Source organism: Oncorhynchus keta, chromosome 2 (assembly GCF_023373465.1).
Source record: "Oncorhynchus keta strain PuntledgeMale-10-30-2019 chromosome 2, Oket_V2, whole genome shotgun sequence".
In the NCBI taxonomy this organism is placed as follows: Eukaryota; Metazoa; Chordata; class Actinopteri; order Salmoniformes; family Salmonidae; genus Oncorhynchus; species Oncorhynchus keta.
Window position 1 is genome coordinate 31,039,612 of NC_068422.1, and position 26,174 is coordinate 31,065,785.

At 40.9% G+C, this 26,174-nt stretch overlaps 1 protein-coding gene across 2 annotated transcripts; it reads left to right on the top strand.

Moving 5' to 3' along the window:
- The first annotated feature begins 372 nt into the window (after nt 1-372).
- On the top strand, nt 373-25,302 carry galm (galactose mutarotase). Of its 2 annotated transcripts, none has more exons than XM_035795129.2 (7): nt 373-1,671; nt 3,642-3,796; nt 6,651-6,857; nt 7,417-7,498; nt 10,391-10,541; nt 10,729-10,903; nt 20,770-20,900. In XM_035795129.2, the coding sequence occupies exons 1-7, from the start codon at nt 1,485-1,487 to the stop codon at nt 20,779-20,781; spliced, it is 969 nt and encodes a 322-aa protein (XP_035651022.1). In that variant the 5' UTR covers nt 373-1,484; the 3' UTR covers nt 20,782-20,900. The 2 variants fall into 2 exon arrangements, with proteins under 2 accessions (XP_035651022.1, XP_035651015.1); XM_035795122.2 differs by having other exon boundaries at nt 382-1,671; nt 20,808-25,302.
- Nucleotides 25,303-26,174: the final 872 nt, after the last annotated feature.

Sequence of the window (26,174 nt, forward strand, 5' to 3'; positions counted from 1 at the left end):
ACACATTATTATTCTCCATCCATGTGATGTGAAAATTAAGGTGTCACTGTGTGCCTTTGATACACCATCCCTGCCAGTGAATATTGGATTAGCAGGCTACATCATGGTAGGGGCTGCAGTTCAGACTGTGATTCAGCTGCTAGCTCAATTCTGGGAATGTTTGCTCTTTGATAGTTCCCAGACAGATATCTGTAGTTAGACACACATCAGACAGAGACGGACACACACACTTTTTTGATGGAATAATTGTGGTTATCAGCACAGTGTAGAAGAGTAAAGCATTGCATTTGACATAATTATAAATCAGCAATTAATTTCCCTATCTGTAAGTGGTCAGCCTGATGCTTTGTTCTGTCAGAGTTCAGATATAACCCTCCCTCTCGTTTTGTCTCTCTTTCCCCACCCCCCTCTCTTTCTCTCTCTGACTGAAGGTTATTTTAGTCTTTGTCCGTCTCAGGAGGCTGTTTGAGTGGTTTGCTACCTGATTAAAATAATGATTATCTTAATTGAACCAATTTGGCCTCGGACTCCACCACGGCTGCTGATAGGAAGGGAAGAGGGGGAGCTTTAAAAAAAACATCACTCACTGTGCTCCACCCTCAGAATGCTTCCATGTGTTGTTGAATGGTAGAAATGTGCTTATTTTTGTCATGTGGGTAGGAAAAAGCCCCTCAGGTGTGACATGACATCTCCAGTGGATGTGGAGTTAACATTGTTACATCACACCAGATGACAAAACCCATTGTTGTTCATGGCATCTCAACACCCTGTCTGTTTCTCTGGGGAGAGATGACTGGATCTGCCCTCTGTGCCCTCTACTGAAGGCATGGCCGAGCAACAGTGAAAGTAGATCATCAGATGCAGTGGACCATGGGATTAGATCCTGCAAGAGCACAGCTGCCTAAAACATGTGCTGCCATAATGGCCATCAGGAAAGGGCATCTGGGACCGCAACACACAAACGACTGATGAGGTCATTTACAGGAATGGAGAACTTGGAAAACAGATCAAATTGATTCATTTCTTGGTTCTGTCAGTTTAATCTCTGAATAAGATGTATATTATTACATTTATTGTGGGTCTACTTAATCGTGTGAAAACAGTTACGTTTACTTACTAATACATATACTGATAAGTATGGTAGGTATACTGCAATAACCTCACGCTCCTGTTAATGTATAGAACTACAAATATTCTGTCCTCTTCTGATGACATTGATCATTACGTCATAAAATACGGACGCAAATATCATAAACATTGAACATTTGTACATTGTGTTGCAAAGTCCATGGTTTGTGTTGTAGTGTAGCAGTTTACGCACGTGTTTTCATTTGGAACTTGCAATAAAGTTTCTTGTGACGTGAGAATGTTACAAGCCTATTGTATCTTTATTACCCATTGACGACAATTTACCATTTCCGCGTGCAAGTTCATATGATCAAAGTGAGAAATCGTGTCAAAGATAAGTCTGACGTTGAGGCAACATGGCACTGGTACTAATGGAGGAATTCGGTGAGGTACCGGGAGAAGGACGTGTACAGAAATGGATTCTGAAATCGTCTAACATCACAGTGGAAATCATAACACTAGGGTGCATCATAACAGCCATCAAGTGTAAAGGCAAGAATGGAGAGGTCAATGACATCGTTCTGGGTTATGATGATCTTGAGGGTAAGTGCTGATCTTGAATTCCTCCATGCTTAGCTGACTTAAAGGGATACTTCGGGATTTTGCCAATGATTCCTTTATCTACTTCCCCAGAGTCAGATGAAATCGTAGATACCATTTATATGTGTCTGTGTCCAGTATGAAGGAAGTTAGAGGTAGTTTAGCGAGCCAATGGCTAACTAATGTTAGCGCAATATTTGGAAGTTTCCAGTGTTCGCAGCCTGGTCTCATAGACTAGACGTAACATAGTAAATGTAAATCCGGGACACTCAATTGAATGATTTGTTATGTTTGGTATGGTTACATAGGACAGATGAATACTTAATACAAAAACAAGGGTTGGTGTATAACTTCTAGCAACGACCGCCCAGTTCAAATCTCAAGGACATTTTAGCAACTTTTCAACTACATTTTTAAATATATTTTACAATTACTTAGCATGTTAGCTAAACCTTAATCTAACTCCTAAACTACTTAATACATATAGCAAGCCAAAGGTTGCGAATTCAAATCTCATCAAAGACAATTTTAGTTAACTAGCCACTTTTCAACTACTTGCTACTTTGCAACTACTTAGCATGTTCGTTAACCCTTCCCCTAACCTTAACCCTTTCAGCTAACCCTTCCCCTAACCTTAACCCGTTTAGCTAACCCTCCCCTAACCTTAACCCTTTTAGCTAACCTTCCCCTAACCTTAACCCTTTTAGCTAACCTTCCCCTAACCTTAACCCTTTTAGCTAACCCTCCCCTAACCTTAACCCTTTTAGCTAACCCCCTAACCCTTTAACCTAACTCCTAAACTTAACCCCAACCCCTAGTCTAGCTAATGTTAGCCAGCTAGCTAACGTTAGCCACCTAGCGACCAAGCTAGAATTCATAACATATTGCACATTTAACTAATTCTTAACATATAATACAAATTGTAAGTCATAACATATTGCACATTTAGCTAATTCTTAACATATAATACAAATTGTAAGTCATAACATATTGCACATTTAGCTAATTCTTAACATATAATACAAATTGTAATTCATAACATATTGCACATTTAGCTAATTCTTAACATATAATACAAATTGTAATTCATAACATATTGCACATTTAGCTAATTCTTAACATATAATACAAATTGTAAGTCATAACATATTGCACATTTAGCTAATTCTTAACATATAATACAAATTGTAATTCATAACATATTGCACATTTAGCTAATTCTTAACATATAATACAAATTGTAATTCATAACATATTGCACATTTAGCTAATTCTTAACATATAATACAAATTGTAATTCATAACATATTGCACATTTAGCTAATTCTTAACATATAATACAAATTGTAATTCATAACATATCATATGAAATGGGTGATGGACGTACACAAACTAAAGGTGTGTTTTGGATTTACGTACAGAATAGTACATAATGCTCCGATACCAGGTCGGTGTTTGACATATGTTAGCTATGCTCAATAGGGGTAAATTGTTTGACATGCAGTCTCTGAACTGGGAGGAGGGGCATCATCAGACCTTTGACCTACTGACCTCCTGATGACTTAAAATGAGTTTTAAAGTGCTAATGTGAGTGTGTTTCTGACATACTGAAGTCAGCAGGAGACACACAGAAGTCAGCCTCTGAAAATAAAAAAATGATGGTTTCATCAAAACTGAAAGGTGGGAGGAATTGATAACAGGATGGTGAAATGATATGACAACTAAAAGCAAAGAGCCTGCACCAATCGAGAGAGAGAGAGAGTGTGTAGCTTGTGCTGATTATTGCTAAGAGTTTTATTACAAATATTAAAGTCTCTAGAGTGTTTTATGTGATGCGCATGGTAAACACTGAGCCAATGTGCTGTTTTATGTGATGCGCATGGTAAACACTGAGCCAATGTGCTGTTTTATGTGCGATATCTGTGTGACTCTTGAATGAGAAACAATGACACGGCTCAACTGTTTTATTGCAGGCTATCTGGCCAACCCCAAGTACTTTGGTGCTGTTATCGGCCGGGTAGCCAATAGGATCGCCAAGGGCAGATTTGTGGTCGACGGGAAGGATTATCAACTGGCCATCAATAATGGACCTAACTCCCTCCATGGAGGACTGAGGGGCTTCAGCAAGGTAAAAACAACCAACAGAACCATGGAAACACACAGACTGCAGCATAGAAATGGAAGTTGAAGTATCTCGATGGAATGCACTTGCATACTAAGACGGGATTCACTAACACTATTGAAGTACCGTAGTGTACGACGCCATTTAGCAGACGCTTTTAACACTTACAGTCATGTGTGCATACACTGTATATTGACAACTCTCTTACACAGATGAGTTGAGATCATTCTTGATTACCCCCAAATGAAAATAAGTAAAAAATGACAGTGCTGGACAAGTGTGCAAAAGAGCAATTGAAGTGTCTAGGTAGTGTGTGTCATGATGACAGCAACCTGGTGCTGTTAAAAGCCTGAATGACTGGGCAGGAGACATTTTCTTAACCTTTCTTTAGAGGACCTGGGTATAATCCGTCTTCTGCAGTGTGTAGGAGGTGCAGTCCATTCTCAATGATTACCTTGATTTTCCTCATATCTCGGCGCTGCGCTGTGACTTCAGGAGAATACACAGGAATAAAGAGCCCAAAGGGAACGACTGTAAATGCCTTATTGCAGCAGTAGGATCAATTTTTTTTAAATAAGTCATATATTTTTTGTTTTGTTGTTGTTATATGAAGGAGTTCAATAATCTGCTAGACAAAAATGCTTCCTGTGTTTTTCTCTGTGGTCAGCACATTATGAGTGTTCTCCCCCGTCGGTCACACTACATGCCTTTTAATCAGCCCTGTATGGAAGCCATGGGTGGATCCACTTTAAGCTGTGCTGCACAAAACACCGTTACCATCCAACCGTAGGCCTCAGTGTTCACTACTGCGTCATTACAACTGAATCAATTATAGGCATTATAAACTCGGCTAATGGCCCCCGGAAATAGCACTCGGCTATAGTATCTGCTAACTGCTCCATAAAGAGAAAGCTATCTAAGCCCCTGCACTCTCCAGCTAGAGAGAGGACAGACACAACAGCCTTTCTATAGTTCCATCTGGCTGGTGAGATGTCTGTGGATAGTCTTTTAGCAGATTCAGCTCCATCTTTCCCAGATTTGATCAAACATTAGCGCCTTTGAAGTCTGCTGCGAATATTCACAATCAGATTATTCTCTTTGATTACGTCTCCCTGGGAGATTGTATCAGAAGTGTGAAAATGTGGTATAACAACAGAAATATTGTTAAAGTCAAAAGCAGTCCTAGTTTTCTTTCAACAACTTTTAAAATAATATATTTTGTTTTATCCAGAGAAGAGCAGTGATATTTGATAAACCAGAGCTCAGACTGAGTTGTGATAGATCAGTCATATTCATCATTCCATTTTCACCTGGGTCGGACTCTATTATCCATGCGGCGCCAAGAACACTGCAATTGCATGATATAAATTCAAATTGTCGTCATTCCTGTTTCCGATCACCAAGGATACAAGAGATAACATCATGAATTATTCATATCATGTCTCATCCAGGCTTTTTTTATTCATACACCCATAGACCCCATAGTGCCCGAGGTTTCTTCAGGTCAAGTTGATTAATCATGAGCCCAAAATCCTGAGCCCACACTTTTAAACTCAGCTAGAAGTCCTCTGGTTACAAATCAGTGTCACCATTCAATTCACACGCTTGTCTTGGACCACAGATGGATCTCATTCACATCTGTTGTAGATAGAAACCAAGGCCACACGACAATGACATGGTGGGCTTCTGTTATGGAGTGGCAAGTAGTGGAATGTAATCGCTGAAGAGAGATGGCAACCAGGCCTGACTGTGATCACTTAGCAACTGTCGCATTCTCAATTAGCATGGAAAGATTTGTTTACAGACAGATGCAGAGGCCACTCGTGTTCTTTTTGCTAAGCCACAGGTGTCCTCCAGATCACACCATGACTCATCCCTAGCACCCTGAAAGGCTGCTAGTTGTAAATAGCAGGTAGCACTGGTAGCACCATGATGGAGATGACAAACTGATGGATTATAAAAGGAGCGGCAAACAGAAGATTGCATCATACTTTAAGTCTTGATGACATTCCTATTTCAAGCTGAGAGTAAGCTACAGAGGGCCAGAGCCAGCTGTCAATCAAAGGGGCTTCGCATTAACTGCAGGCAGTGTTTGACATTGGCTGCTGTCAGTGGAGCGAATACTTATTTTTATAAGCGCTGCTGGGGAGATTTGACGGTGCACTCCACTGAGAGAGCGGTGGAAGAATTGCTGTGGTACAGAAAGAAAGCAAGAGAGAGAATGGGCATGCAGAAAGTGTGGGAGGGGGGTAGAAGGAAGGCTGGAGAGAGATTAGCTCCAGGAGATGTATCAGAGCCTTGCAGATGCATGCTACCCCATTTTTAGCTTGTTGTTAGCACATCTTGTCCTTGCGCTTCAGGCTCCCTATTGACAGGCTCCTCCTATGACCAATTCACCCTACTCTGTCGCCCCCCTTATACCCCTCTACTCCTGTCTCTTATCTTTCTTTCTCTCCCTCTAGCTCCCATCGCACCCTTTCTCTCCTCTCTGTCTCTGTGTCTCTGTCCCTCCCTTCCTCTCGTTCCCTTCCTCTCTCTAGTAACTGAGTGCCTATTATAACATTCAGCTGCAGTGTGGGCCATGGAGGATCAGAACACTTTCAGAACATTTAGACGGTGGATTAAGGTCAAACACAATAATGCTGGGAGATGATAACAAAGGTGTTCCATTGTTTGTAAGATTTGAATTCAGCTCTAGTTCATACAGGATTAGCTCATGGATTTGAGGCAGAACTGGGGAATCACTTTTTTGGCAGTTAACCCAAATTTCTCCTGTAAGTCGCTCCGGATAAGAGCGTCTGCTAAAGGACTCAAATGTAATTGATTTATTGATTTGCCCCTGTGCTGTGCTGTGTTCCAGGTGATATGGGGAAGTGAGGGTGTGGAGGGCGGGGTGCGGCTCACCCTCAACAGCCCAGACGGAGACCAGAATTACCCCGGGGAGGTGCAGGCCTCTGTCACTTACACCCTGGAGGGGGACACACTGAGCATCCAGTACCAGGCCCGCTCCACTAGAACCACCCCCATTAACCTCACCAACCACTCTTACTTCAACCTGGCTGGACAGGTAGGACGATGAGGAGGAGCTGTCCTCTGTCAGACAATTATGCAATGAAATCATGTTAAAAATGTATGGATAGAACCAGCCAATCACTGGTAAGGCTCCTTGGTGGCAGAGAAAAGCAGACTCTTTCTATATTGTTAGCTGTGTTATTCTGTGTCAGTATTTAAATCAGACGTCATCTTGGGATTGCAGTGTGATTGGTTATTGACTGCCCACAGGCATTGTGTTGTGGAATACACATACGCACCTCCTCCTCAGTATCTCCTTGTCTCTTCTGCTGTCAACGGAGTGGTAACGGGGTTATTGAATGAAAGTGTTTCAAGAGGGTGCACGTTCTGAGTGACAGTGTCTCAGAAGTGTGCATGGGCTGAGATTGAGGTGCTTTTTAGTCTAACGCTAACTGAGCTTTGTTTAATAGCATCCATCAGCATGGTAACAAGGTGTGTGTGTGTGTGTGTGTGTGTGTGTGTGTGTGTGTGTGTGTGTGTGTGTGTGTGTGTGTGTGTGTGTGTGTGTGTGTGTGTGTGTGTGTGTGTGTGTGTGTGTGTGCGTGTGCGTGCAGGGCTCAGCTGACATATACGACCATGAAGTGTCCATCAACGCTCCAACATACTTGCCTGTAGATGACGTCATGATCCCCACTGGTAACAGAGAAAAATACACTTTTCTTTTAAATAAATGATATTTGTATCACAAGGGGAAAAAAAACTGCTTTTTATAGAATAGTCTCAAAAGCTCCCGGAATAAAATACCAGATAGGATAATTACATGGATAGAATATTACCTGCCCTATTCTAACCCCAACCTCTCAGAAGTGAGCATGTCAGACATACACAACATGACTCAGCTGAATGATTTTTAATTGGAATAAGTTTGTATTAAAGAGAGAATGTTTGCACTAGTCAAGTTAGCCTTTACTCTGTGTGCATCACGTCTCCTACCCTGTTGAGGTGTATAATGAGGATGAGGTGTTGACCTGTCTGTGTGACCCTCACCCTGCAGACAGACACACTGAGCTGTCAGGAAGCTGCGGTTATGTGTTCTTACAGACAGACAGACCCAACCTGTGGGCCTCTGTTCTAGGAGAGCAAATTTGTGATAACAATCTTCTCCAAACTCAGAAATACGACTCTGACTGATGCATGTTAGAGTCGGATGCATCAGATAGCAGACAACTGTTTCCCTTCAGTCTTCAGATTGAGTGTGCTCCAGGACCCTCGCACTGTTTCTCGCTCTACAAATTATAATCTGTAGAAGAGTAACAAAAAAAATGGTTAAACAACTGTTGGGAAAGATTTAGGTTAAGGCCTTAAAAGTCTGCATCAACACACACTGATAAGAACCCCCTACTTTATCAGTTGCCCGAATTGATTATATAGCAGAAAGCAATTTCAGCCAAAATGTAATCTTTCGCTCTCTCCCTCTCTCTGACTTTAGTATAACATTTAGGGCACAGCATGAGGCTAGACGATACTAGATCGCCTGAATAAGACTATAGATTGTTAACTGGATGTCAAAGACTTGACACAGTGCAACATAATGGAAGTGGATTGATGGGATTCAGGCTGTAATCTTCCATCAGGCTTAATCAGCAGAGCGAGAGCAGCTGGGGAGAGCAGCACGACTCAGTAATAATTTAGTAGGGAGTCCAAGCGTCGCTCCATTAGCAATGTCTGCATGACGTTACGCCACAGAGAAACGGATATGTTTCACCCACATGAGTGGAGGGACCACAGCACTGCCTAAAATGTAGTGTGAAATAATGATTTTTCCATCTTTTCCTAGAGTGCCTAAATTACACAAAAACAGTCCGCAATGAAAATGTGAATGATTTGCACAGAACAGTCATCTTTTCTCTAGGAACGGATAGAATAGAAGTTGGTTAGGCCTTTGGCCTATTGGTTAATGTTGCCAGGGTCATTTGAATGGTAATACCACAGGTATGGAGGACTAGATGGTGAATCCTAGTCTTTTTTTTGTTTGTAGAAGGGATAAATGGCCATTATAGCAGAGTGACTGACAGCCAGTTCTTCTTCTCCTAAATACAGGAGTCATCTATCTCTCTCTACCGACTCTGTCTGTCTTTATCAATGTCAGTCTCCTTTTCCACTCTCTCTCTCTCTTTCTCCTCTCCTAAAGATGAGACTATCACTACTAGACAGAGGTCTAACGCTGTTGAGTTTTAGAATAATCATTAACGTACTCCAGATTAACCTATCCAAGCTCTCGCAGACCTTTAAATAAACACATTCATTACAGTTCAATTACCAGTCCGCCCCGTGGGACGGCCTAATGGTGCAGACAGAATAGTTAATGACTGTTTATTTTTAGAGTCGGTTTTGGAGCCGCAGTAAATTGGGCTTTGGGATTTAGAGTAAATGTTAGTCCATGGAGATTCTAGATACATGTTCTGCTTGCTCCAGCTGATGCCTCTGTTTGTTTGTTTGAAATTGATAGTAAGAGCCTGTTGGAGCACCTGTGTATTTTTCATTTTGAATGGCCCAGGGGTTAGAGGTCAGGTGGTCAGATGCGAACCCAGACTGATACCTCCATATCGAGAGAGAAAATGAGCGATTGTGTCCTTGCAAAAACATAAAATGAATCGAAATCGGAATGGAAAACCAGACACTAATCTAGAATCCATTATCCCTTCCACCCCCAACCCCCCCCACCACCACCACCACCACCACCACCACCACACAAATGCACCTGCTGCCCTCTAGTCCATACTAAGATACTTCTTACCATACCAGAACATCAAGCGTTATACCAACAGCCCCTAAACACTCTAAACCAGTTTACAACTCACTGATCCAGACTAGAATACATCCCACAAACCAGTTTGCCACTTGATAGAACCTTGAGGAGCCTTCACGTTATTTTTCTTCATACGTAATCACTTAATTAAGTCATCTTTGTGGTTGTATTTGTTTCTTCTCTGTGTTGTCTGTTTGGATAGTTTTTTGTTGTGCATGTGAAAGGCCCTCTGTATCATGTCACCAGTTTAATTTCCTGTCTCAGTTCCTGTTGAGACACTGGATAAATGAGGAAGCCGATCTGATTGATAGCCACTTTCGTCATGGCGATATTTTTGGCCTGTGAAATTGCAAGGGGATCAACGAGGAGGTGGTTTGGGGGTGGGCAGGCTCTCTGAGAAGCCTTTGAGTTGCTCAGCATTTAATAAGACCGAGAATGTGATCTGACATTAGTATGCTGTCAAGGAGAAAGGGGCTGTTTGTCCTTCATACCACCTCCTAAAGTCACTCTCTATGTTACAAAGGTATTTCCTAAAGGAAAGGGAGAATACATTCAATGGAATTGGGAGCTTAATGTCAGTTTATTTTAGATGGTTTGACATAATCAAATATCGTCAGTGATGTGTGTCTTTCTCAGTTCATTTTCTGTCTCCTTGCTAATGAATTTGAAAGCCTATTGGCGTTGGATGTTTGCCAGTTAATTTAGGTGATGTGTCCAGGTCCTCAGCCCTATTCATGTCAAAACGGTCTTACCCAGCTCAATCCCTGCTCTGTCTACAGGCGAGGTCAGACCAGTGGAGCACACACCCTTTGACCTTCGGAGGCCAGTTCTGATTGGACCACGGCTGAAAGAAGTGCCTGGGCCTGGGTTCGACCACAACTTCTGCCTGTCATCACCTGGAGATGCTTGGACAGAGCGCATGTGTGCAAGGTGAGGCCAAACTATGTTGGGCTGTACAGTTCAGTCTTGCTGTTTCTTGATAAAGCATCAGTAGTGCTCTTTCAGAGCATAGAAAATGCATGAACACTGCACAGTGCCCGAGCTACAACCTTGGATAACTGAGTGACTGTCTCTCTCCTACCATACCCTCACCTCTGCCCTCCCTCTCTCTTTTTAGGGTATTTCACCCAGCGAGTGGGTGTGTTATGGAGGTCAGCACCACTCAGCCCGGCGTCCAGTTCTACACAGCCAACTTCTTGGATGGCTCTTTTAAAGGAAAGGGTGGGGCCTCTTATCCTAAACACAGTGCCTTCTGCCTGGAGACACAGAACTGGCCTGACGCTGTCAACCAGGTACGCTGTCCTTTAAGGTAGTCCTTCACTAATGCATGGAGTAGATCAGCGGTAGAGGGGAGAGCAAGAGCCAGCTAACTTGGCCATGGTTCAATAATAGTAGTCTGTGTAGGCAGGAACCATAGAGAAATACTTGCAGAATGAAAGTTGATGTTTAGCCACAGTCGTGGTTTACCTATGGGCTTAACTACTGCTGCTGTAGACTTTGTATTGACAAGGAACATTACACACTGTCAGTACTCTTTCTCCTATTTAAGTCTGGTGGGTCGACATGTATTTTAATCAGTGCAAGGCAGGCTGCTAAGACACACACACACATTTGAATTGTTCCTGAGCCTTCTCCTCACAGCCCATTATCTCTAATAAGACTTGACTTATTCATTCACCACTCTAGTATTTTTTTGAATAACTACTGTTAAGGTACGACATTAATGATGTGTCCGTTAACTAAATGATAAATGACACTGCTACTGAAAAATTAAGCCTAGAAGTTCATTAGATTATCTTTGTATCTAACATTGCAAATGCCCAGCAGTTTAGTTACAAACAGATTTTTCTCATGAAAGTAAAATCAAATGGACTTATACTGATCAACAGACCTTCATATGGTGAATCATCCTCATCATACTTGCTTTGTAATTATGTGTACTGCTTTGATGAGCTGTAACGGGTGAGTTGAAGTCTAACAGGCTGCACGCCAACGAGCGTCTGCATTGCCATGGGCTGAAATAGAAATCAGTTCTATTTCTGACGCAGTTCGCGCTGCAAGTCCTGCCTCTCCCATCTCCTCATTGGTTTATAGAAGCAGGTACCCATGTGCCATCTCCTCATTGGTTATACGAACGAGGTCAGTGGCGGTAATGCAAATCATTTATTAAAGTTGCCAATCGCAATATAAAGTCAAGAGACGAAAAAGCCTGGAAGGAGGAGAGATGACTAGAAACGATTCGGTTGACCGTTTTATGTGTGGATTAATTGGCGGAGTAGAGGACCTTGTGCATTTCAGGTCAAATAACAACTCAATGTTTATATCCCAGGACAAATTAGCTAGCAACAGCAAGCTAACTAGCTAAATTGCCATAAATGTTGAATGCTTTTCGACCTGTCCCCAAATGAATTTAATTGGTTCAGAGTTTGTTTTGATATTTTAACCTGCGTGTAGTAATCACATTTGGTGTGGGGGGATAAAATACATTTATGCACGATGTCGCATGCGCACAGCCGGTTTGGGTTCCGTGTAAAGCAGAACCTAAAGGCAATGGCAGTCAGTTACAGTTAGAAGATGGTATACATGAGAGCAGAAACGTTTCACGGCTCGAATGGTGTAACTCGATTGTAGTTGGTGTATAGGCAGTAAAAGCATAATATGGAGATTGTAGTTGGTGTAAAAGCATAATATGGAGATTGTAGTTGGTGTATAGGCAGTAAAAGCATAATGTAGAGATTTGTGGTTGGTGTATAGGCAGTAAAAGCATAATGTAGAGATTGTAGTTGGTGTATAGGCAGTAAAAGCATAATGTAGAGATTTGTGGTTGGTGTATAGGCAGTAAAAGCATAATGTAGAGATTGTAGTTGGTGTATAGGCAGTAAAAGCATAACGTAGAGATTGTAGTTGGTGTATAGGCAGTAAAAGCATAATGTAGAGATTGTAGTTGGTGTATAGGCAGTAAAATCATAATGTAGAGATTGTAGTTGGTGTATAGGCAGTAAAAGCATAATATGGAGATTGTAGTTGGTGTATAGGCAGTAAAAGCATAATGTAGAGATTGTGGTTGGTGTATAGGCAGTAAAAGCATAATGTAGAGATTTGTGGTTGGTGTATAGGCAGTAAAAGCATAATGTAGAGATTGTAGTTGGTGTATAGGTAGTAAAAGCATAATGTAGAGATTGTAGTTGGTGTATAGGCAGTAAAAGCATAATGTAGAGATTGTAGTTGGTGTATAGGCAGTAAAAGCATAATGTAGAGATTGTAGTTGGTGTATAGACAGTAAAAGCATAATGTAGAGATTGTAGTTGGTGTATAGAAGAGATTCAAGGGCGTGGTGTATATAATATTGATGTAAAGGAGTTTAGGAAGGTTGTGTAAGAGCAGAGGACAGGTTCCGTGAGTTGATGGAGATTTTGTAAGAGCACAGATTGGAATCATGGGAAATTGATTGTGGTCAGAAGTGTGTGGGAGGGGAAGAGGCCATTTTACAGATGGAAGGAGAGGGGGAATGGAGAACGGGTGGAAAGTGTGTAGGTGCGCGTGTGTGACTGGGTGTGTTATGCAAAATAATTGTTCAACACTAATAAATCGAATATTATTTTCTAACAAATCAGCACATTAGGATTGAGAACAATGTGGTGGAGGCAGCAGCAGCAGAGACGAGGAAACAGCCCTGGTCTTAGCCTAATTGTCTAAGAAAATTGAGGAGAGGTAACCCCAATTTAATTAGGTCTATAATCAATAGACTTCCTGTTAAATGTGCATGGCTTTATAAATCATCCATGTATATCTATAGAAATAAGGCTAGCTTCTGTTACCTGTTTGAGTGTTTGTTTAATAGCCTAGTGATTCCGTGAGCACCAAGCCGCATGCAACGTCAAAATGTCGGATAAAGCAATGTCACAGATTTGGCTGTTTTTAATATTTGATATGCTATAATTTTTTTCCCGTTAGAGCAGACTCGCTGTTATTCTTTTAACACGGTGTGACTGTTGGGCTCGTTCTTGAGTCATGTGTGTGTCTTAATTATTTGATAAAAACCGTGTGCTTTTTAAAGCATCAGACAAGCTCAGTGCATATGTAGTTGATTTTATTCAAACACATAGAGTGTGTCTGCCTATATACACAAAAATATGTTTAAACATTTCGACCAATCAATTGGTCGAAAGAACTGGACGACAAGATTTGTTTTGTTTGTCGGGGACAGCCCAAGTATTGAGTTTTCTCCTTGTCGCCAGAGCCCCTAATCCCTGTAGCATGCAATGTAATAGAGTGCTTTGACTTCTTGTGCTCTTGATTCATTGGGCACCTTCTGCTTATCAGTGAGCTGGCTGCCCTTGGCTAGAGTTACACTCCTGCATGGCTGAACTGACCAGCAGTTCACTAGTACAGGTTTACACATAGGTTGGAAATACAGTATAGAGAGATGAGAGCCTCATGGACTTCATGGCATTATTATTGAAACATTTGCCCTTGCTCTGTACATTTACACTTTGGCCCCTGTAATCATGCATTTTAAAGAACCAGACATTTGTTATTGATATACCTTTTAAATCTGATGAGGTTGTGTTTGTGTGCTGCAGAAAGCAGCAAATCATATACACTGATTATACAAAACATTAAAAACACCTGCTCTTTCCATGACACAGACTGACCAGGTGAAAGCTATGATCCCTTATTGATGTCACTTGTTAAATCCACTTCAATCAGTGTCGATGAAGGGGAGGAGTTGGGTTAAAGAATGATTTTTAAGCCTTGAGACATGGATTGCGTGTGCCATTCAGAGGGTGAATAGGCAAGATAAAATATTGAAGTGCCTTTGAACCGGGTATGGTAGTAAGTGCCAGGCACACCGGTTTGTGTCAAGAACTGCAACGCTGCTGGGTTTTTCACGCTCAACAGTTTCCTATGTGTATCAAGAATCGTTCACCACCCAAAGGCTATCCAGCCAACTTGACACAACTGTTGGAAGCATTGGAGTCATCGGCCAGCATCCCTGTGGAATGCTTTCGACACCTTATAGAGTCCATACCCCAACAAATTAAAGCTGTTGTGAGGGAAAGCATTCCTAATGTTTGATATACTGCCCATATGTATACTGCCCATATAGACAGCATACAGTCACTAGTGAAAGTCAACAAACCCCTTGCACAGTAAATGTTTTTATCAATCTACACAACCTAGTTCACATTTTCAAAGTGAAAGATGTATTGATTGCATATGTGCTTACAACTCAGAGTTAATACTTGGTGGAAGCGCATTTGGCAGCCATTACAGCTGTGAAACATTTTGAATCCATTTCTACTAACCTTGCACAACTGTTAGGGCAACATACAGTGCCTTCAGAAAGTATTCACACCCCTTGACTTTTTCCACATTTTGTTGTGTTAAAGCTTGAATTTAAAATGGAATAAATTGAGCTTTTTTGTCATTGCCCTACACGCAATATCCCATAATGTCAAAGTGGAATGATGTTTTTTGAAATTTGTACAAATTAATTAAAAATGAAAAGCTGAAGTGTTTTCAGTCAACAAGTATTCAACCCCCTTTGTTAGGGCAAAAATGTGCTCAAGAAGTCCCATGAACTCACTCTTTGTGCAATAAGTGTTTCACATGATTTTTGAATTATTTATTTATCAGGTAAGTTGACTGAGAACACATTCTCATTTACAGCAACAACCTGGGGAATAGTTACAGGGGAGAGGAGGATGAACGAGCCAATTTAAGCTGGGAATGATTAGGTGACTGCGATGGTCTGAAGGACAGCTTGGGAATTCAGCCAGGGTTAACACCCCTACAATAAGGGCAGTGGGATATTTTATTTTAGACCAGAGGAAAAAGTGCCTCCTACTGGCCCTCCTACACCATCTGGTCTCCCATCCAGGGACTGACCAGGACCAACCCTGCTTAGCTTCAGAAGCAAGCCAGCAGTGGGATGGTGCTGGCTTAACTACCTCACCTCTGTACCCTACACTTACAATTATCTGTAAGGTCCCTCAGTCAAGCAGTGAATTTCAAACACAGATTCAGCCACAAAGACCAGGGAGGTTTTCCAATGCCTCGCAAAGAAGGGCACCTATTGGTTGAGTCTTATTTAACCAAGCAAGTTGACTGAAGAAATTCACATTAATGACCTGGGGAGTAGTTACAAGGGAGAGGGGGATGAATGAGCCAATTGTAAGCTGGGGATGATTAGGTGACCATATGAGTGCTAGATTGGGTATTTAGCTTCTGGTCTCCCATCCAGGGACCAACCACCACAACCCTGCTTAGCTTCAGAAGCAAGCCAGCAGTGGGATACAGGGTGGTATTCTGCTGGTAGATGGGTTTAAAAAAAAGCAGACATTGAATATCCATTTGAGCATGGTGAAGTTATTCATTAGACTTTGGATGGTGTATCAATACACCCAGTTACTACAAAGATACAGACGTCCTTCCTAACTCAGTTGCTGTAGAGGAAGGAAACCGCTCAGGGATTTCACCATGAGGCCAATGGTGACTTTAAAACAGTTACAGAGTTTATTGGCTGTGATAGAAAACTGAGGATGGATCAACAACATTGTAGTTACTCCACATTACTAACCTAATTGACAGAGTGAAAAGAAGGAATCCTGTACAGAATATAAACATTCCAAAGTGTGTATCCTGTTTTCATCAAGGCACTAAAGTAATATAAAAAATGTGGTAAAGCAATACATCTTTTGTGTCCTGAATACAAAGTGTTATGTTTGGGGCAAATCCAATAGAACATATTACATGGGTATGCTTGAAGTCATTAAGGACTGGGAAGTTTTTCAGGATAAAAAATAAATAGAATGGAGCTAAGCACCGGCAAAATCCTAGAGAAAAACCTGGTTCAGTCTGCTTTCCATCAGACACTGGGAGATTCATTTATTTTATTTTTCAGCAGGGCAATAACCTAAAATACATGGCCAAATCTATACAGGAGTTGATTACCAAGAAGACCCGTGAATGTTCCTGAGTGGCCGAGTTACAGTTTTTACTTAAATCTACATGATAATCTATGGAAAGACCTGAAAATGGTTGTCTAGCAATGATCAACAACCCATTTGACAGAAGAATGTTGATGTGACTAATAGGTAAATGTTGTACAATCCGTGTGGAAGGCTCTTACCCAAGATTTACCCAGAAACACTCACAGCTGTAATCTCTGCAAAAGTGTTAATAAAAAGTATTGACTCAGGGGTGTGAATGCTTATGTAAATGAGATGTTTCTGTATTTAATTTGAAATAGATTTGCAAAAATGTCGAAACATGTTTTCACTGGGGTATTGTGTGAAGATGGGTGAGAAACATATATTAAAGTCCATTTTGTAACAAAACAAAATGTGGGATAAGTCAAAGGGGTATGAATATTTTCTGAAGGCACAATTTGTAGAAATTGCTCAAGCTCAGTAAATTTGGTTGGGAATCATTGATGGACAGCAATATGCAAAGCTTGTCCTTCATTTGTTTTAATCAGATTTACGTCAGGAATATACAGTTCCAGTCAAAAGTTTGGACACCTACTCATTCAATGGTTTTTCTTTATTTTTTACTATTTTCTAGATTGTAGAATAATAGTTAAGACATCAACACTATGAAATAACACATATGGAATCATGTAGTAACCAGAAAAGTGTTAAACAAATCTAAATCTATTTTAGATCATTCAGTGTAGCCACCCTTTGCCTTGACAGCTTTGTACACTCTTGGCATTCACTTAACTCTAATGTGTAGAAGCCAGGAGAAGCTAAATGTGTTTATGTTAATTAGCAGTCAATTACCATGAGGCCGACCGTTATTTGCTTGACAATCATCGGCTGACAATTTCGTGCCCGCCACAGCCCTAGCTAAGAGTTGTGCAAAGTTGGTAGAATCTGATACAAAATGATTCACAGCTGTAATGGCTCCCAAAGGTGCTTCCACCAAGTATTAACTCTGGGGGGTGAAGACATCAAGACATACGCAATTAAGACATTTTCATTTATTTTATTAAGTGGAAAATGTTCTCTAACTTTCTTTCACTTGTGGAGTAGGTTGTGTAAATCTATAGGACAAAAAATATGTAATACCTTATTAGATTTCATTTTAAGGCAGCAAAATGTGAAGGCTGTCCAATCCTCCTCTGTAGTTATAATGCACTCTGCCCCTCTCTTTCTGCTGGCCCCCTGTGCTGCCAGCAGATATATGGCAGTAATTGTTGCTTGAGTAATCACAGCATCAGCTTATAACGGGAGTGCCTGCTATGGAGACCATGAAAGATTTACTGAGCACTGTATACTCCTCTCTTCTGTCCTCACTGTAACTCATTCCCTCGCCTGGACTGTCTCTTCTCTCTCCTCCCCATCTCTCTCTTTCTCGCTCCATCACTGTTTCTCCCTCTCTCTCTCTGTCCTTTCTCGCCTGCCCTGCACGTTATTGCCTCACCTCTATCCATCTTTCTCTCTAGGCTCTCTTTGTCTTTACATCCATCCATATCAAACTCTGAGAAATTGAATTCTGGGCTGGAAGACTGGCCTTTTAAGTAGGAGAAGGCTGAGGTTGATTTCCATAAATCCTGTTCCTCCATTCCTCTTGCTGTGCTAGCCTTGTGGAGATTAGTTTCACAGCTTCTCTTCTTGCCCACAGTGTCAGTAGAGTGAATTAAATATGAGCAGGAGGAAGGACCAGTACAACTGTATTCTATACTATGTACTGTATCTTAGTCTATGCCGCTCTGACATTGCTCATTCATATATTTAGATATTCTTAATTCCATTCCTTTACTTAGATGTGTATTAGGTATTTGTTGTGAAATTGTTAGATATTACTGCACTGTCGGAACTAGAAACACAAGCATTTCGCTACACCCACAATAACAAATCCTATTTTATTTGCCAGATGCACCGAATACAACGGGTATAGATCTTACAGTGAAATGCTTACTTACAAGCCCTTAAACAACAATGCAAATAGTCTGGGTAGCCATTTGATTTGATGTTCAGGAGTCTTATGGCTTGAGGGTAGAAGCTGTTTAGAAGCCTCTTGGACCTAGACTTGGTGCTCCGGTACCACTTGCCATGCCTTCATGAGTGCTAAACACGTGTATGTGACCAATAACATTTTATTTTATCTGTACAGGTCTATGAGCCCCATTTCTGTCATTCCAAGTGTTTATGTACTCCATGTGGGTATTTGCATATAGGCAAGAAGAGTGTTTGAAACCTGGCTAACAAGGCTAGCTTAAACAGAGGGAATCACAAGCACTCATGAAGGCATGCACACACACACATCCCTAAATACATACACTGCCGTTCAAAAGTTTGTTTTCACTTAGAAATGTCCTTGTTTTTTAAAGAAAATCTATTTTTTTGTCCATTAAAATAACATAAAATTGATCAGAAATACAGTGTAGACATTGTTAATGTTGTAAATTACTATTGTAGTTGGAAGCTACAGATTTGTTATGGAATATCTACATATATAATAGGCATACAGAGGCCCATTATCAGCAACCCTTTTACAATTATGTTAGCACAGCTGAAAACTGTTGTTCTGATTAAAGAAGCAAAAAAACTGGCCTTTAGACTAGTTGAGTATCTGGAGCATCAGCATTTGTGGATTCGATTACAGGCTGAAAATGGCAAAAAGCAAATAACTTTCTTCTGAAACTCGTCAGTCTATTCTTGTTCTGGGAAATGAAGGCTATTCTATGCGAGAAATTGCAAAGAAACTGAAGATCTCTTATAACACTGTGTACTACTCCCTTCACAGATCAGCGCAAACTGTCTCTAACCAGAATAGAAAGAATAGTGGGAGGCCCCGGTGCACAACTGAGCAAGAGGACAAGTACATTAGTGTCTAGTTTGAGAAACAGAGGCCTCACAAGTCCTCAACTTGCAGCTTCATTAAATAGTACCCGCAAAACACCAGTCTCAACCTCCACAGTGAAGAGGCGACTCCGGGATGCTGGCCTTCTAGGCAGAGTTGCAAAGAAAAAGATCTCAAACTGGCCAAAATCTCAGACTGGCCAAAAAAAATAAAAGATTAAGATGGGCAAAAGAACACAGACACTGGACAGAGGAACTCTGCCTTGAAGTCCAGCATCCTAGAGTCGCCTCTTCACTGTTGACGTTGAGACTGGTGTTTTGCGGGTACTATTTAATGAAGCTGCCAGTTGAGGACTTATGTACAGTACAGTACCCTTAAAATATTGCCGTCTTGGTAGATTGGATACAGCTACAGTGCAAACAGTGCAAAAGTGCTGTCAGCTTGAGATTTTAACAGCTTCTGGTGGGTTTGCTGTCCGGTAATTACAGCCATTTGAGTATCCTGCCGCTACGTGGGTAACATTCAGAGTTCGCTAGCGCCAGGTCTGGCCCCTGCCCTTCTGTACTGTAGGAGAGGCAGGGACCCATGCAGAGATACGGCCATTTGCATTGGATTGAGCTCAAGAACAAAGTGCACAGGCAAATGACAGATTGAGAAGCACTTCCATTTGCATACATGCATACATACATACAGTATCAAACCGCTGCGCATACGGGAGCCAGAGAACACTGCAGTTGGAGCAAACAGGGTGAGGGGGAGGAAAGGAGAGTGTGGGTGGGAACACAGGGTGCAGGATGAGTCAAAACAGGAGATGAGGAGAGAGTGGTAGCCACACACACACACCCTCACATGGAGAGGTTTGAACTGAACTCTGCCTCTTGTCTTCTTCAGACTGAACAATGTCAGCCAGTCCATGTTTTAACCTCAGTTCCCTTTTTCTGTTCAGATACTTCTCCAGTTCCTTAAACCTGACTGTGTCCATGTGATGGGAAACACCATGTGTGCGGGTGTATGTTTGTTTGTGTCCCACAGGGCGCACACTGGTTGAACCAACGTGGAATACACGTTGAATTGAGGTCTGTGCCCAGTGGGGTGTGTTTGTTCCTTCAGCACATCCATTGAACCTCACATTGAGATACTGACTCAATGTAGCTGTCTGTCATGTCACACATTGGGCCAACAGAAAGAACTCCTCCATATTCACTCATAACCTCCTAGCAACCAATTCTATAGTTGCATGTACCTAGCAACCAGTTTTAGCCTGCCAATGAGTCTTCCAAAAGACGACACAGACAGAAACCTTGCTTCTGTCTTCAATGTGACCCTCCTGTGTCCTGTTCTTCAGGTGGGACCTTGACGTTGTGACCCTATGTTTATGAACAGGCCTCTTTCCCCGATGCTCTGCTGAGACCAGGGGAGCAGTACCGCCACGTCACCCGCTTCACCTTCTCCACCGCCTGACAGAGAGGAGGGGGGTGGGGAATCAGGGGTCAGCATCAAGCAGGGAGCGACCAATCAGAATCCCAGCCACTGATCAGAGCTGATCCTTTGCTGATGAAAGGATGGAGCAACACGGAACAGGAGTTGTTTACACTCAAATCAGAAGGTTGATTTTGTAGTATTCAAGAACCAATCTGAGATGGACAGGTAATGATTTTGAAATTAAAATGATGATGATGATACCATGATTAGAGGTGATGAGTTCATAAAGACACACAAGTACTGTACCAATTTGACTCTCAATATCCTCCACATTGCTTTGTTCCCCTCTTTACAGCTGGACTTTTACTGCATTAAACATTGTAATATCCACTACCATTTGAAGTTGGCTTTGGGCCCTGTTCAAATTAGGCTTTAAACTTACATAAATAGTACAGTACATGCATAAGTAAATTAGTTTCCACTTTCCTTTGTTGTTGGGTAGACAGGGTCTCTTTTGCTCCATTACTCTTACAGTTGTGGCCCAAGATATTGTCACCCTTGGACTTTTTCTCCCTATTTCTTATCAAATCATTTTACATTTAGAATAACTTTTGATAACTGCCAACAAATGCTTATTGTAGCCATCAATGAGCTTGCTGCACCTTTCTACTGGCAATTTGGCCCAATCTTCAGCAGAAAACTGTTCTAATTCTTCAATGTTTGAGGGATGCCCTCCACCAACTGCTGTTTTCAGCTCTCGCCATAGGTTATGGATGTGATTCAGACCTCATCTCTTCGCTGGCCACTCTAGAACAGACCAGTGTTTCTTCTTAAACCATGCCATGGTGTTGTTGATGTGTGTTTAGGGCCGTTGTCCTTCTGGAAGACCCACAACCTTCAACGGAGTATGTTTTTGGACCCTGGGTCGAACATTGGTAGTCTGCTGATTTCATGATACTGTGTCTTGCACACATTCGAGGCCCCCAGTACCGGAGACAGCAAAGCAACCCCACAGCACTATCAAACCTCCCCAATGTTTGATTGTAGGGAGGGTGTTATTTTCTTTGTAAGCTTCATTTGGTCATAGGTAAAAATAGGAAGACTAAAATGCTGAAGGAGACACAAGATAGCCTGATTGAATTTCTCAAAAACCCATCTCAACAAGCCTTAATCTTGTGGGAAATGTTCTGTGGACAAATGAAACAAAATTAAAGCTCTTTTGGCAATACAGATCAGTGCTGTGTTTATTGGCGACCAAATTAAGCATTCAATGAAAAGAGCACAATTAAAGATGAGGGTGGTTTGATAATGCTGTGGGTTTGCTTTGCTGCCTCTGATACTGGGGCCTTGAAAGTGAGCATGGCATCATGAAATCAGCAGATTATCAGGTGTTTGAGTCCAATGTTCAACCCAGCGTCCAAAAACTGAAGATTGGGCCAAATTGCCAGTAGAAAGGTGCAACAAGCTCATTGATGGCTACAATAAGCATTTGTTGGCAGTTATCTTGGCCAAAGGCAGTGCAACCAAGTACTGGCTCCAGGGTGGCAATAATTTGTCCATGCCATTTGTCTTTATTTTCTAAATTAATTTGAAACTTAAGTTAGCAAAAATAAATGTGAAAATCCAATAAGGTGTGGTGACAGTTTTATTTAAATATAATTTATTTGAAAAGAAATAGAGAATTATTTAGGAAAAGTGCAAGGGTGACAATCTATTTGGCAGCTACTGTATGTATTCAACTCCCTGGAATGTATTAATTGTGTATCTCATTGGTATTCACTGGAGTGATCTTTGATTATGGGAGGCAATATTGGACTATATTACCTCTTCTACCTTGACGTACAGAGCCTTCAGAAAGTATTCACAAACCTTGACTTTTTACGCTTTTTGTTGCGTTACTGCCTGAATTTAACATGGATTAAATTGAGATGTTGTGTCACTGGCCTATACAATACCGCATAATGTCAGTGGAATTATGTTTGTAGAAAGTTTTCCAAATTAATAAAAAATGAAAGCTGAAATATCTTGAGTCAACAAGTGTCCAACTCCTTTATGGCAAGCCTAAATAAGTATGTGAGTCAAAATGTGCTTAATAAGTTTCATGGACTCACTTGTGTGCAATAAGTGTTTAACAAGATTTTTGAATGACTACCTCATCTTTGTACCACAAACACAGATAATGTTAAGGTCCCTCAGTTGAGAATTTAATTTAAAACACAGGTTCAACCACAAAGACCAGGGAGGTTTTCCAAGGCCTCGCAAATAAGGGAACCTATTGGTAGATGGGTAAAAAATTTAACATCTTAGTTACTCCACAATAGGAGCCTAAATGACAGTGAAACTAAGGAAGCCTGTACAGAATAAAAATATTCCAAAACATGCATCCCGTTTGCAATAAGGGACTAAAGTAAAACTTCAAAAAATGTGGCAATTTGTTTTTTAACTTGATGTCCTGAATACAAAGGGTTATATTTGGGGTAAATTCAACACAACACGTTGACAGCTGTGCCATACAGATTGCAAAATAGTTGGGAAGAGATTTTTGATGAACCAATTACATGGTACAGGTAGTATCCGTTGATATATAAAACGACACAAGATTCAAGACTTTGCTTTACAGCTAAAATTATTGTACAGAATTATTGCCACCAACAAAATGTTGAATATTTGTGGCATACAATTATCGCAGCTCTGCAGATTTTGTTGTGAGGATACAGAATCAATAGACCATTTGTTTTGGTATTGCCCTCAGCCTGTTTCTGGTCTCAGGTTCAGGAATGGCTGAAAATGAATAACATTGATCTAAAATTAACTGTAGAAATAGTATTGTTGGGAGATCTGGAGAGACCGGGCCAGTCAATTACTAATATACTAATACTCTTAGTGAAAGTATTTATCTTTAACTTGCAATCTGTGGACTCTATTAAATTAGATTCAAATTGTATGTTAAACATCATAGCATAGTTGAAATATATGTGGTGCGAAGAAATCTGAAGAGGGTGGCCAGCAGAGATATAGATGGGATGGGCTGAGAGAAGCTGAGGGTTGGGATGTGGAATTGGAGACAAGTGGGAGTGGAGTTGCTGGGCGGGGGATAGAATGACGGTCAAAGATAAAAGTGAAAATATAAAGTCAAAATAAAACATAACAAAAAGTATGTTTGAATGACACTGAGGGGCAGTATTGTTAGAGTTAATGCCTGTTTGCCCGAGGCTGATACCTTGCAGGTGTTTGTACACATGCATATACACACACACTCATTCAAATGCAAACATGTGCACACGTAAATCGTGCCACAAATGCACTCAAACATATTCAGTTGGCCTTGCTGTTATGATTTTTGTTGTCCTCTGGTTTTTGCATTGTTGACACTGGTTTCATCTGTGGGTCGCTCTGGATGGGACACTGTTGATGTCTAATGTGATGTATATATTGAGTGGCTTCACTGCAAGTAGATTTGTATGTTTTATATATTCAATAAAATAAAATAAACACTGAGTGTCACTGAGTACCGCTCTTCTTATTTTCAAGCGTGTTGGCTGCATCATGTTATGAGTATGCTTGTCATCGACAAGGACTAGGACTTTAAAAAAATATATATTATAAAGATACGAAATAAATATTATAATTTTTCTTCCACTTTGACATTACAGTGTATTTTGTGTAGATCATTTACAAAAAATTATAATTAAATACATTTTAATCCTAACTTGTAACACAGCAAAATGTGAAACAAGTCAAGGGTGTGAATATTTTCTGAAGGCACGTTCTAGTAAATGAACAATCAGGTTTGTGGGAGCGTTATGACTTCTCCTTTTAGTCCAGAGACCAGTAAGTACTGTTTTTGGGCAATATAACTAGAATACACTTCTAAGCATTGGTATAACCAGTGTGTAGGGGTCCATATAATCAATGGATGGTAAATCAGGTTGCAGTTCCACAAACTTCTTAACTGAATGATTCTGAATGAATCCATATCAAACTACTGTTGGGAGTCTGCAGAGAATTATACGTTTTGTGTTTTGTTCCTCTGAATGGCAGTACTTGTCTAGTCCAGGGCTCTCCAACCCTGTTCCTGGAGAGCTAGGTTTTCGCTCCAACCCAAGTTGTAACTAACAGCATTCAGTTTATCAACCAGCTAATTATTAGAATAATGTGTGATGATAAGGGTTGGAGTGAACCTATAGGACGGTAGCTCTCGAGGAACAGGGTTGGAGAGCCCTAATGTAGTCTCTCTTCCCCAGTCACTGTCTGGCAAGAGAGACCGTTTATCCAATTTTTAAAAACTCAATTTGATATACTGTAGATAGCAATGTTTGTATATATTTGTCTAATTTCTAGAACTACAATTTAACATTCACTTGCTACAATCTTTTAATTGGAGTTCTTCATTGTCAGAGCAGAAAACATGAATTATTCCTCGTTCAACTGGAAAACATTAAATATCACCACGGCAGGTCTGTCTGGTGCTTGTAGTTTGTTTTGAAAGTTGTATTACAGTGATGGGCTGTGTAAGAAAAAGCCTCAGGAGAAGTTGAGAATTGTTGGGGAAATCAGGAGAAAACACCTGCCTATCTGGCCTAAGAATGGCTACTTGTGTTTGTTTTCTACCACAAGTAAAATAACCAGATGTGTATTGTGTATCTTAGGCAAAGGCTGAACCAAGGCACTCTAACCAATGAGCAAATACAAGTCAGTGAGTCTCCTCAGATATAGGGTGGAGTGTTTCATTGTGCCATACCATCATGGACAAAATGGAAAGGGTGGCGTCCTAAATGAGTTGCCTGTCAAACTAACTTCCTTCAGCACATCATTGAATACTAATGAAATCCCAATAGTATTTTTTCCATCTGCGCCTGTCACACTTTTGGATTCATCTCACGTGGCCTATTTCAATTTGTGGCTACTCTAGCTGTAAGCAGTGTGAGTTCATTCTCATCTGAACCAAGTGAGTACTACCCTTTTGTCAAATCTGCTAAGAGACTCAAGTCAAAGGCCATTGGCAGCAGTGTTGCTATAGTAACTCTCCTTGGTTCAATTTACAAAAACTTTAAATTCTGAAGTCAGTCCTAAGCCTTTTTAGTCTCTTGGAGAGATGGGGGTGTTGAATTTTAACAGGTTGCTAAATCTACTTTTGCTTCACTGTTCATCTTCCTAGCATGGAGGAAGACAAGGTGTGTGTGGTTGGGCTGGATTTAATTGGATGAGAATAACATTCCTGTTCTTGAACCTATATATATTTGATTGCATTGGGCTAATGGCAAGATTTGTAGAGTATATTATTCAGTCGGGTGGAAGGTTGCTCGGGGGCAGCATTCGGTCTTCTAC